Here is a 14,169-nt window from a genome sequence, read left to right as displayed (position 1 = left end):
AGAGGAGTGACATTTTCTTGTAAGTTTTCCAGCTACTCATGCTGTTTCCCATGGTGTTTTTTCCCTCCCCTCTTTGATTTATATTCTGGTATTATGCAAACAGAGACAAAGAACAGAAGTAGTTTCTGCTCACGTGGCGTTACTGTGCACTTGCCTAAATCCCACCCGTTGTGGACTCGGGGATACTTCCTTGATGGTCATGAGGTAGCAAAGTTACAAAGTTTTCTCAAGATGAACATAATCCCTTGTTATCAGGATCTCCGGTTCCTATTTCAGCCAAAAATTAAGTGACATGGTAAGTATGGGCTTAAACTCATTCCTATGCTGAGAACAGAACTGAAATTTTTGCTGAATTTGGAGACTAAGGGTAGTTCATTTTCCAAAGCCCTAATTAGTTTAGGTGGTTAAATCTGTTTTCATTAACAGCAACTCTTGGAAGACAACTTACGCATCCTTAAGAGTTCAAAAGCCAAGGAACTGGAATGCAGCCATCTCAGAATTCTGTTTGTTCATCTCAGATCATCTTCCCCCACATTTCCCATCAAAACGAAGTACTGGAGATTCCTATTATCCCCCATCACTTCTGGAGCCTTGACTTAGGTCTCCTCAAAAAATCCAGCACCAGCTTTACTTAGATGCATAGATACTTATGGAGTTTAAGTCACATCCAAGTGGGATTTAGGATCCAGAAGATTTCTGATTCATGCACAGGGACATCCTAGCCTGAGGAAGACATGATGATAGCTCTAAGAACTGCCTGCTGCTTCTCGGAGTTTCTCATCCCACTGTCGAGACATTTCAGCAGCTCAGCTGTTCATGTGGCAGCTGCCACCAGGATATTACAGTAGACCACAATCCCTGTGCTATTCCAGTACAGACAGGGCTATAAACTGCAGCAGTTCATCTACTGTGTGGACAACTGAGATGCTTGTGCAGCAGGGCTGGGCACTTCAAGAAGCTGGGTGGGCCAAGCGGTCAGACCAGATGCTACCAGCAGAGCTGTCCTCTTCTGTCCATCAGGGCTCTGAAGCAGTTGTCTCACTTTCAGCTGACCACAAGCAGAGTGCACCCGTGTGGCTTGGCACAGAGTTTCTGCAGAATACTCATCTGTGAATTGTCCTTCCAGGTCCACTGGATTCAACCTTTCAAGCCTTCCCTGCATCCATTTGCCATGCTGACTGCCCCCAAAGCTGCAGAGTACACCTGGAGGCACACTGAGTACATTTCACCCCAACTCCCAGGAGGCCAGGGCAGGGCAACATGGGGCAGCTGCACCTGGCCCAGCAGTGCCACCAAGTCAGGGCCTGCTGAGCTCCAGCAGCTGCACATGGAAATGAAAGAATAAATCTTGGTCTGTGCCTGTTCTTTTGGGTGTGGGGAAAGTACAGGCATTTTTCCCCTTGTAACTTAGAAATAACATCTGGCTCGGGCTCCTGAAGTTTGTGACAATTGCAAGAGGAATATTTTCCTCAACTTCAGGTAAACAATAAGATTGTAGGACAGGTCTTCATATCTCACAATCACATTTGTTCTTAAGCTTGGACTAAGATCAGGACATTTGCATAGGTCAGTTATGCTACTGGCCAGTGAAAGAGCTACTTCTCATCTCCACTGCTTCTCCTGATGTGACAGAAGTGAGAGAAACTCCAGGGCCATTAGGGTATTTGAAGTGGAACTCTTCACCTCCAACCACGTATCACAACTGATCCCACAGAATAAGTCTGTAAACCACCCTGGGGGCACTCTATAAGCCCAAAATGACGCAAGGCTCCTTCTCCCAAGGGATTAAGTACCAGATAACAGCAGCAAATCAAAGAACTAACCCTCATGCAGTACAGAGGGCTAAAAAGGACAGCAAGCAACCAAACCCACTGACCAGAAAAAAACAACAGGTTGACAAAGTACATGAGGAGAAACGAACAAGTCAGCACAGCAGTTTTGCAACAGCAGGGCTGGATTTATGGAGCTGAATAAGGGGGCTCCCCCCAGCCCCAACTTCAATGTGCACCACATGTCACACAGCAGGAGGGAAGCTGATCTGCCACACAGCCCCCATCTCTCCTAATGGATTCAGCCCCACATGCTGTGCTTTCATTTATTAACATTTGCATCCTGCAGCGAGCTACAGAAGCAGAACAAGGAGTCTCTCCAGAGAAGCCTGGACCAGACTTGAAAGCAAAGAATGCAAAGAAAGAAAATATGCAACAAAGACCCAGACTTCATGTACCTCACTCAGCTCTAAGTGAACAAGTGAACTAATTAATGTCTTTAATTTGGCTTTGGTAATGCACTTGTGTTTTTAAGATCTTACTCACCATTCCTTCCTTCCCACTCCTCATGTACCCAAGACTCACATTTCCTTCTCTTCCCATAGCTCCCTTTCTCCTGCTTCTCTGTGTTGGAAGCTTACATTTTCCCAGTACATTCCTACTGCTTCTCAACCCACCATGCTATTTTTACAGAGCCAAAGAGAGGATGCAGCACTTCAGAGGCAGGAATTACACATTTTCCCCTTCCTACAGGGCTGTGCAACTCCCACTCATGATCCAGAGCAGGACAGGAATAAGCATCCCTGCATGTGACATAGGGGTTGTACCTATTAGGGTGATCCCATTTTCTCCAGTTATCCCCTTTGACCATCCTTTCTTACTTTCTTAAGTGACTCAGATACAAAAAAAGCTCCCTTCTGCAGTGCCATTGCAGCTCTGAAGCCCATCTTCCATTCTCTTTGTAGGTCTCTAATGGTTTAGCTTAGTTACATCCATGCTGTGCAGCCCATAACACTCCTTGAACACTCCCCTTTTCCTAGATGGACTGTCACAACTATCATCCTTGTACTACCTCCACCTTGGGATAAGATTTGGGTGCCCATCATTTCCTCTCCATATCCCTCCCTTCCTCTGACTGGAAGCCTGGGCACATGGCTTTCAGGGCTCTGTAGGGCAGTAGAAGTATTGAAGTGTTAAACACACCACTGCTGAGAGGTGCATTTAACACTCACTGTGGGATAGAGAGACTCCATAAGAGCTTTTTATATATAAGAATGACAGAATTAAAGACTCCCTGCTACTTCTAGCCAGGTGATAGCCATCCAAAGTAGGGTCACATACTGTACAACTGCATTAACCCATAGCTTAGAGATGGTCCTATATCCTAATGCAGAAATACTAAAAAATAAATCAATAAACACTTGGAAAGCAAAACCATTTTTATTCTTATGCCTGTTGGTCCTCAGACACTGAGTCTATTTACAGAGATGCCAGGAGACAGCACTGCACAAGAAAACCTGGCAATAGTTACACTGAATCAGAGATTCCAAGGGTCTTTTAGAAGTTCTCAGACTCAAAGCTTGATCTCAACTCATCAGGTGCAGTTCTTTTTTAAAAGAAAAAAGAATGTATAAGTTTCCTTTTGAGATCAATCTAAAGTAGTTGCTGTAAACACTACTCATCTCAATTCTGAACTGCCCATGAAGACTTCAGTATACATGGTACATTCAAAAACTACAAATTGACTAGTAAGTTTCCATGCTGACATTGATGGGGCTTCTCAGCCATAGCACGCCTCTCTCCATTTCCCCTTCAAGCCATCTGAATCAAAATTCAAGGCCTATGAGACTCAGACCAGGGGGCTAAAATAGACTTCAGATCATCAACAATAGTCCTCCCTAAAACAGGAAGCCAGCAAGTATTGACCCATGAATTTTTACAGCATTGGCTGTTTTGGCCTGGCTGATTCACCACCCTGCAGGAAGCAGGACTGCAGAACTCACGGTCCAGTCCCATCTAGCAGCTTCTGCCTCTTCATGGCCCACATTCACTGCCAGGACAGGCCTGCCCTGTCACACTCAGCACAGGCACTCAGGGCATCCATCAGCTTCTAAACAGACTCCTGTTTTGCCTGCAAACAAGGTCAGTAGAGCAGTAGGCAGCAGCTAGTGCCAGGACCTGAGCAAAATTAATCCCAACTCAAACAGCACCAGTCTGATCCCTTGAAAGGCAAAAACTGTGCTTTGAAATGAGGTCAATACAAGATGGGAGGGGTATTGCTGGGGGTACTGCTGTGAGCACAGGAGTAGCAGAACAATGGAAGGGGGGTGGGTTAAGATTAAACAGCTAGAGAGAGCGCTTAACATCTCGTGACTGATTTCTGTTCACTGACCTGCAATAAACAGCAAGACTTTAACAAATAAATAGGTCATTAGCTGTTTTGTTACAACACTGTCTTTGCTATTAGATTACCGCCATGGTCTTCATTTTTCAATGGCTAATGTTTCCTGCTTGTTACAGAGAAGCCTGATGGAGTTTGGAGGAAGCAACAGGATAACCAAGATAATCAGTAGCACAGGACTATGCACCTTCAAAAGACAGACAGCAACAAGAACAAGCACTGGAGTCAAAGCAATGAGAGATTGAGGTTTACTCCATCTGTCCACAACAGTGTTGTGGTAAGTGATGCTGGCTCCATAAGAGGAGTTACACTTGAAAAATTCCACTTTTCTGCTGTGGTTTCCATAGTTAACCATGGCCAGAGGTGCTCAAAATAAGAATTAGCCCACACCAGCTCCAAGAAATAACTTGTTTGTAGCAAAGTAGAGTCAGTTTCTACAGACTGTCACCAGGTTAGATGTCATGAAAGTGATCTGCAAGTTGCTTGCACATTGCCAGTGCTAAACATGCAGTCAGTTTACATGAAGCAAGTATGTGCCATGGCTGCCAAAGTCAGCTGTGGCCAGACTTTGTGGCTTTCCACGGGGACCTGCATTAACATTCATTGCTCAAACAACTCTTATGCGCAATCCATGCAGCAATAAAGATGAATGATGTACAGGAACAGTTACAATCTATCCACCAGTTTGCCACGCACAAGGGATTACACTTTGAAATAATTAAGTGTTGCTTCAAACCACCAAGCCAACTTTGCACTACTTTTTTTGTATTGGTTATTTCTTGCATGCTCATACTGCCCATTGCCAATTCAGCAATCCAGACTGAACACACAATTAAAAAAAATCAAGCTCAGTAACAGTAACAATATACCAAATCAAGTACCAGAACAGTCAAGCAACCACCACAAGGCAATGAGCAAAGGAAATCCAAGACGATGAAGGCAGAATGTCTGAGGCAACCCAGAAAGCTCAAAAGAATAGGGCTGAATATACTAAGAAGGACATCTAACCTCATTGGAACTGAGGAGGGCACATTATACCCTATTATTTAATAGGGATAAAGTTAAAAACAACAGCAATTAAGTGGTATATAATGGAAGGATATGAGGGGCAAAGTTCACTTAGAACTGGGCAGATGCTGACTTTCATACCTTGTTTCATTGATGAACTTGAGATTCAGGCCCAAACTCATGTTATGGGATTCATAACTGAATCCTTAATAGGAGCTCTTAATAGGAGCTGAGAGGAAACAACCTCAGTATGAGCCTATGCCAAGACTAAGATGGCATTCCCCCCACCCCAGAAGATACCTCTTCCCTTCTTTACCACAGCACTGAAAGCCCTTTTCTTTGGCCTGAAACCCTGTAAGCAAAGCTGTACTCTAGGTCTCCCAAACCTTCTGCATCCACAAATGCTCATTTGTTCCATTGGAGGTGGAGACTACATACTTGCAAACAGAGCTCTTAAATTAGATCTACAAAGGTGCATGCCAAGTTAGCTGACAAATCATGTTGACAAGGTCTTTACATGCTTGAATGAGTTTTCCCAAACATGTAAGATCATAACTCTGTTTTTGGAGTATAGTAGTTTTCTTTTGATCTTAAGTCTCACCTAGTGGTGTTACAAAACATTTATATAACCAGCTTTGCATATTCTATGGTGTAGCCCATTTTTAAAGAGCCTAAGATCTAGGTTCAAGAAACTGATAACCATAGAACTAGTCAAGGTTTGATCCAGCCCCACATCAAGCAAACAGGAAAAAAACGACAGGAGAAGCTCCAAAAGGAAGGTATAAAGTTTTCCATAACACAATAGCTATGCTTTAGTGCTAACACAACACTTTCCAGTTCCAGATAGAGAGAAACTCAGGTTTGATGTAGCTTGCTTCTCTTCATTTTTTAAAATAAACTTTCACAGGAAAGAACTGATTTATAGTATCAGCAACTAATTCAGATACACTGATAAACATCTAATAGAACCCTTTGAGTTGTTCCTACATTTGACGTAGCAATCTGTGTAGTCCTCAGGGATGCAGCAGTTAACCACCCACCATGAACAGAAATAGTTTTCATTACTATTTCCTCATAGCACATGGCTATGTTAGAAATCAGTACACAATAAAAGAGATTAGAAGTCAAAAAGCCAACACCACCACTTGAGATGGAGACAGGTGACAAAGTGGAAGCAGAGCTCCTCTCCTGCTCTCACAAAAAGAAGACTGAACCACCATGGAACAGATTTAGACAAAGGTGTGATCAGAGTAAAGAGGTACAACAGACCTAGAAATTGCTCAGGTCCACCCAGTTCAATGGCTTTTCAGACAAGGAAGTACTATAAAGAAGTTTTTAGACACATCCCCGTTGGGTCAGTTACACCACCTGAAGCAGTTGATACCAGCTCAAAGCAGAGCCACTCTACAGTTACACAGTAATTTCCTTACAGCATCAGCAAATGATTAAAAAAAGCCCTATGATGTAAATGGAATGAACATGGTAACTGAAACAAAAAAAAACACCACAAGGTCTCCTCAGAGCTTAGAATGGGCCCTTGTGTTACACTTTGCAGATGCAGAAGCAGGACTATGGTATATAAAAGCAACCAGTGTTTGCTCACAACTCTCAGCTTTCACCTCAGCAAGCTGCCAAAACAGGAAAGGTAGTGGAAGACCCAGAGTGCCAGAACCCTGCCCTGAGACATACTAGGATGGACTAGGAGTCTTCACAAGAGTTTATAGCTTTTTTTTTTTTAAAAAAAAAATGAAGACAAGAGCTTCTGGGGCTACTGTTATGAATGCAGCAGTGACCACCCTGACCTACAGCTCCATGTGAAACAATGCAACTGCATGCGGGTGGGAAAAAAAGACAACTGGATGACTTACATAAAGCCCAATTGCTGAAGATACCAGTACTTAAGACAGGGAGACAATCCTGACTTCCAGAAGTGGTTCAGTCTCAGCAGCTCCATCAGATCTTGCTATGTAATACTACAGATGGGTTCTCCTTGGCATTCTATCAGTTTGAAAAACCTGCTTTACCCTTTAAGAGTATAGTTACACACCCTCCTCCAGTAACTCAAGAGACAGGCAACATTCTGGAACGCAGTGCAAAATCTCACTGGAGATGAAGTAAATAAGCTGTTTAATGTCAGTGCTATTTCCAGGGCCTGCTCATACTTAAATGAGTAAGTAAAGCCGATTGTGTAATATAAAAACATTCTTTACCTGGTGGCAGTCAAAGAACATCTAGCAGCACAAGCCATTGTCAAGTGCTGCTGTGGGATGATGTGCACAGCTTGCTCATAACCAATTGAACCATTTTATGCTAGGAAAGTTATACCTATTTCAAATCTGACTTAATGTGTTTTTTGTCATTGAATCGTAACAAAGAATTAGTACTTGTTAAAGCACTTCCACTGCTCTGGGTTACACTGTATAGTATCTTCCCAACTACAGAAGTACCCTACATACCTATGCTTCTCATAGCTCTGCAGAAAAACTGTTCAGTAATATCAGAAAGTTAAATTCCAGTCTTTCATACATTTCTGCTATGTTTGCCACTGCTAAGATCTGTTTCCCATAAGATTTAGCTTTATGAAATAGGCAGCTTCCAAGGTCAAATGAACTCACTGATGCTTGCCCATCAGCCCAAGAAGAAGACAGCCCTCTCCCTGAGACCTATTCCCTTAGTGTTTTAGATGATTCTTGAATCTTGTATGAGATGCTCAACTTCAGGCTGAAACCTGGGGAATACAGAAGATTCCTTTGCTATGATGCAGTAAATACCAAAATGCTCTTTGCGGAGGTTGGTTGACTTGCACCAAGTTATTGCTCCCATGCTAAGTAAACAGTGACTGCATTCCAAAATCCTTGTTCAAACTAATGTTCCTGCAATACTACAAATGAATTATAGCTGTGCAGTCCAGAGTGAAATCTGATTTCTTTTGCCTTTTCAGAGGAAAGGGATAACACCTACAAAAAAAACCTACTAATTATCCAGCTTCTTCAGAGTACATTAAATAAATGTTAAAGGTCTGACTGCATATCGCTAACCAGACTCCATAGAACTGGCATCCATTCCTAGATCAGAACATGTAAAATTGAAGAAAAAATAAGATGAGGGAATCAGACCTATTAATAGTTATATCCTGTGATATACTGAGGTGAAAAAGGACAGAAGGATGAAGTGGAACACAGAACAAAGTGAACACTGTATTTGGCATCAAATTCTTTACACCCCGTGGTACAAACAAGCTACTCCATGCTACCACTAGTCCAGCAACGCTTGCTACCCCAGTCCCAGCTGTACTCAGTTTCCTCCAGAAATTATTTTAACTCCTTAAATCACACCACCTATATGAAGCACCTTTCAATGAACCCGTACTTCACAAGCTAGGCGATCAGCTGGCATCAGTCACACTGCCTCTACCAACTTCAGAGCTGCACTGATCTGCTCTGGCAGGAGATCCAGCCAAATCCCTCAGTTGCCAGGCTATTCAGCATGCAGAAGGAATGACATAAGCATACCAGAGTGGATTAGAAACAGGACCACATCCTGTTGTGCTGGGGAAAGTCTACTGCAGCATTAATTATCCTTCAGGTAATTACATATATGCTTACTAATCACTTGAATTCTGTGCCAGCAGGCACTCTGTGCAGTAATGAATGAGAGCCATCATAAAATGTAACAAAACACAGTTAGGGGATCTCACATCTTAACCTCTCCCTAATTTGGCTAGTAGGTTCTAAATATCCCCTGCTCCCTCCAAGTGACTTTCAGGCACAGTTAGAGGTATACTGACCCTCTTTATCAAAGTGCTGGAGATTTGGAAAGAGAAAGCAGTAGAAAGAACTGAATCACCAGGACACCCTGTAACTTTATCTACATCTTTAAGTCATTTCATCTGGGCTTTAAATGGCTGGCTTTTATTTGTTTTACTTGGTAAACACTCAGTTAATGGAGTCCTTTAATAAAGCCAAGCAACTCCTACAGCAGTGAGGCAGACTGCTTAAAATCCATATTTCTACTTGCTGTACCAGAGGCCTCATTTATCCATTGTCTCACACTCAAATACAACCCATTAGCAATAACAACCTGTTAGTGAGCTTCACAAACCTTTCCCTGGCAACACTGAGGAGGCAAATAGTGTCTTACCCTTATCTTCCTTTCTTTTGTACATGGAACGCTCTGTCCTCCTGCCTGCCCTTCCTTATTGCACAAAGTAGGCTGTCCAGCTGCCACAATCATCTGGTTTGCAGAACACCATTCTTTAGCCAAAGAGCAATGGAGCATGAAACATTCAGCTCCCAAGGCAGAGGTTTGAAAAAGTATTTCCTCTTGTTCACAAATGCTGAATACTGTGCATTTGTAGGAACTGCAAATGGACGTGCCACCATGCTTGGGTTAATTTACTAACACAGGTTTGCAAAATAACATCAGTTCAAGCACAGTTATCTGCTTGCCTGCTCAGAATCAAAATTTCAGTCTTTGCTTTCAGCAAGACTGAAATGAAGAAAAACAGACCAGCTCTGCAGATGGCAATTACAATATGCTGATGTACTCCAAAGTATCTAGCTCCATTAGTGCAATTGAGAAACACGGCTCTGTAGTGATGTGTACGCTACACATTGGCATTCCTTTTGGCAAAGGCAAGAATGAACAGAAGTGTGTTACTCAGTGATCAGAGGGATAGTCAGGGTACCTGGATTCCTGACTGCCCTGTCCTACAATTTTCAGAGTAAATGACTCAAGTTCTCCACCTGAAAACACCTGGTTTTCAAGAAGCATTGGGAGGTTTTACTTGCTTTTGTTTGCAAATGCTCAGAGAATGTCAAGCTCACATTAAGTAAAGAAAAAGGGTGCTAGAGAGGGAGAGGAGTACTGGCAATTCACAGATAGCATCCAAGTTTTTGTCAACAAGTCTTCTGAGTTTACATAAACTTATTTTATGGTTGGTGGAAGGCACTACAGTTGTTGGCCTGCAGGGTGTTTTCTCCAGCTTACACTGAGTGCTTTTGCACCCCAGAAAAACTCAAGTCTCCATGTAAAAAACAGCTGTCACAACAACATACCAGTTGCAGGCAGTTGGAAGATGTGAATAACCAGGCTCCTCACATCACAGATACTGTGTGACTGCAGATATTTTGGCTCAAGTCTAAGATGAACCCACAGGTTCTGAAGGCTGTTGAAAGCCAGGGCAGTTTTTATTAGCACACTCTGATAGTTGTTTTACAGCAGTCACCAGGAATCCATATGCTTTAGAAAGCCTTTGTCTCATATAATGAAGGAACAGGGAGAGATTAAAAATAAAGTGACATGAGGCAATTCAGACACAGCAGTTCCAGCACTTTCTCTTGCACGTGTTCCCATCAGTAAAACAAAGGAAATATCACTTGACTTACTCTTCGCTTTGATCCTCTGCTTACTGAGGGTTACAAAGTTGGTACCCCAGAATCTACTGTTTTTGCCTTTTTTTGTTTTTAGAGAAAGCCAGAGAGGAAAACACATCTATTCTTTTTAAAGAATAATAAAAAAATATATCCTATTCCTCTGGATGCAGCACTGTACCTTTTATATAAAGGACTGCTAGCTCCTCCTACAAGCTCAAGTCTCACAGTTAAGCCCTGGCAAAAATGGCAAAGGTATGAACAGCAAATGAACAGAGCACTGACAAACAACCTAGTCCACATATAACTCCTTGGGGATAAGCGTGTTTGTAAACATCGTTCAGTAGTCTGTCAATAGCAGAGAGGAAATGCCAAATGTTAGTTTGTTACCTAGGCCTTCTAGAACTTGACTTGAAGAAAGGCTTTAGTGTACTTGGAAGCTTTCAAACACAGAAATATTGTTTTAATTTTTGTCTGGTTTTCCTTTGAGTTTGTCAGCTGCTGAAAGAGACCTAAAGCTTCACCTATTTTTATACTTCTAAGATATACAGGAAAATAAGGTTGAAGTGCTGTATTTCAAACAAATGTAATATCATAAGACAATGCCACTTGATTTAAGTTTCTCTAACCCAATTTCACTGCTACTAAAATACTGCTGCCCACTAAGACCTGGAGTGCTCAATAATTAACTTGATCACAATGATCTTGTTTTGTTCCTGCATCATTAGAAGAGATGAAAGCTTTAGCACAGTCCAGATGTAGGAAAACTAATTCCTTTATTTCCTAACTGCACAATAGCTGCATTGTAGTGATCTCAGGTAGTCCCCACTTGTGCTCCCTGCCCTACTGCAACTCTTCCAAAGCAGCAGCAGTCCTGCTCTCACCAGAGAGAAAAAGGACCCACAATAGTGCTGCTTTATGTATCAGGGCCCAGTCAGATCTGACTAAACTTATGTTTCTCCACACATCAGTGGCTATTCACTGCTGTGTTACTAGCATCCGGAATGCACCTGCAAACTGCTGCTTGACATCCCATGCAACCACATTTGGATTTGCTTTTGCAGCCCCAGGAGCACAGCCAGCTACAGACCTATGAGAGGAATGACTTCAGAGGCAGGATGCTGGAGTTCAGGAGTGACTGCCCTTCTCTGCAAGAGAACAACTGCGGGGACATCCTGTCTCATCACATCCCTAAAGAAAGTTTTTTGTTTTTTTTTTGAATGAGCAGCCACAGTTCCGGAGACCACAGCACCTCCTGCAGCCTGGCAAGTACAGGCAATTCAGTGACTGGGGCACCATGACTGCCAGAGTTGGATCCTTTCAGCCAACACTGGACATTTCCTAATCAGCAGTTCCTTAAGCTACACTCCTCTGAGTAGTGCCATTAGTGCTTTATTAAGGCCAAGGAGTTCTAGAGCCTATGCGGGCTAGGCTCCTATTTCTTGCAATGCTTTTAAGCCTTCGACTGAAAGCCCAGCAGTCAGAAACTATCTGGTGACTGTGGTGGGTTTCAAAACCTGTCCTTGCTTTACTGGTAGGAGCAGTTGCCCTGCAGCCAGTGGAGATGAGCCAATACTGAGTGATACCCAAGCACAGAAGAAATCTGCATCTAAATTGCCAAGCTGAATTTTTATCTGCAGTCCCAAATCAAAAAAAAAAAAAAAAAAAGCACCTCTGAAGAAAAGTATTTTCTCAGACCTTAGTGGAAAAAAATTAAATACATTCTTAATTTATGATCAGGAAAAGAATACACCAACAAATCCTACCTGCAACTGAACCCATGGGATCAGCACTATGCTTGAATTTACTATAGGGCATACCTTACATCTTAAAGGGCCCCATAAAAGCTATGCTACTCTCAAAAACAGTTCAAGTAGTACGTTCATAGCCACTTTCATCAAAGAGGTACTGCCCAGCCACCTTTCAGTGGTAACACTAGGTCTCTGACTTCAGCCAGAGAGAAGCATTTACAGTATTTGCAATATTGACCAATTACTTCTGTCAATGACTATTTGACACTCTGATACCAAAATAAACTTCAGTTGCTTAATCACTTCTTCATGATGAAAAAAGTCATAGTGCCCAACAGTTCCTGTTGCCATTTGGCATCAAATCAGGCAGTTCTATGCAGGACTGCAGAGCTCCCATTTCCTGATCAGGGCTTACAGTGTGCTCCTTTGTTTAGCCAGGACCTCACACTTTGTAGGCATGAACTCCTGCTGACCCTCAGTAGCAGGGAGAAGGAGTAGCTTTCCCTAGGGTCTCAGGTCAGAAACTAGAAGAGAGCCCCATTATGCTAGGAGTCTACAACCCTTTCAGTATGCAGGTGGGCCCCCAGAAATCTCACACATACTTTACCAACATTCTGTTTACACAACACTGCAGGGTCTTCTAAAAACTCTGCTTTCCCGTTTTACAACACTGGCCATCATTCAGGTCTGTATGCCCTTTCTGTGTCCAAAGTTGGTTTAGCAGAGCCCTTGGAGGATTCACATGGGCAGAGGGCAGGTTTCACACCTCACTCAGAGGGAGGTACTGTGCTGCAGCCAACAGCCCTGCTTCTGGGAGACCACAACACTAACATCTTGCAAGAATGCCACCTTTAGCAGCATTGGAGCTTTCCTGAGCCCATTTACCTTCAGTTGCTTCCCTTTATATGGGTCCTTCCCAAGCCAAGAGGAAGTTAACCTGACAGGGGGCCCACAGGCTGTAAATTTATTTAGCTCACATTCTCCAAACAGCCTTACCCTGCCATCAGAGAAGGTAAGGAGTCCAGACAGATTGCCACAGACTGCCAATACCTACACATTCACAACCCCTGACTGCTGCCATGTTGTTGGGTGGTTTTTTTTTTGGCACTAAATGTTTTCAGGAGTAACAGTAGACCTTCTAAGCACTGGAACATAATGAAATCATTTGTTGAATGACTTCTTAACCAAACCAGAATGATCTGACATGTAAGCATTACTGAGCACTGGCAATAATATGGTAGATACAAAGAGGTGGTTTTCTTTGCATGAGAAGCCAGTTCCAGTTTTGAAGGAGAACAGTCTCTATTATTGCATACTAACTAGTCTGGAAGTGCACCACATACAAGAACACTCCCAGCACAACTTCAGATTTAAGGCTTCTAGTAAAGAAGCTCCTGATACAGAAAAGGAGTAAAAGAGATCAAACTACTGCCCAGGCCCTTACAACAGAATTCGTTATATTGAAGGTCCCTTAGGGAAGCAAGCTGAAAGTACAGAGGACAAAACCACCGTGGTTCCAGGCCATCCTGGGGTAAATTCCTTCTTGAAGTTAAGTCTGCTGAATGTTTTAAGCCTGAATACATAAAAGCAGTGCAACCAAGGATAAAAGGGACTTAATGCTATTAGCCAGATCATCACTTCCCACATACAACTGTGGCCAGTCTCCAACATTTGGAAAGAAAAGCAACTAAAATCCTTAGATACTAGCTTATGTATCAAGGGGCAAACAAATTCCTTCCCATTTCCAAATCCTGCAAACAATTAACAAGTCCTAAACTACCTGGGGCACAACATGAACATGGTGACAGAAGGAAAGCTGAATGCTGATTAAGTTTGCTACCATACCCATTGCAACAAGTGCACACTCA

General features: G+C 42.7%; 1 protein-coding gene across 1 annotated transcript; it reads left to right on the top strand.

Annotated features, from left to right (window-relative positions):
• The first annotated feature begins 1,757 nt into the window (after window positions 1-1,757).
• On the top strand, window positions 1,758-11,895 carry LOC116490628 (gamma-crystallin B-like). The gene is given in 5 exon segments (XM_032190008.1): window positions 1,758-1,923; window positions 6,931-7,171; window positions 7,767-7,898; window positions 10,032-10,041; window positions 11,800-11,895. Coding segments are annotated over 5 exon segments (645 nt in total).
• The last annotated feature ends 2,274 nt before the right edge of the window (window positions 11,896-14,169 follow it).

This window comes from Aythya fuligula, chromosome 6, assembly GCF_009819795.1.
Source record: "Aythya fuligula isolate bAytFul2 chromosome 6, bAytFul2.pri, whole genome shotgun sequence".
NCBI lineage: Eukaryota > Metazoa > Chordata > Aves > Anseriformes > Anatidae > Aythya > Aythya fuligula.
The sequence above is the reverse complement of the archived record's forward strand: the minus strand, read 5'-3'. Positions and strand labels throughout refer to the sequence as shown.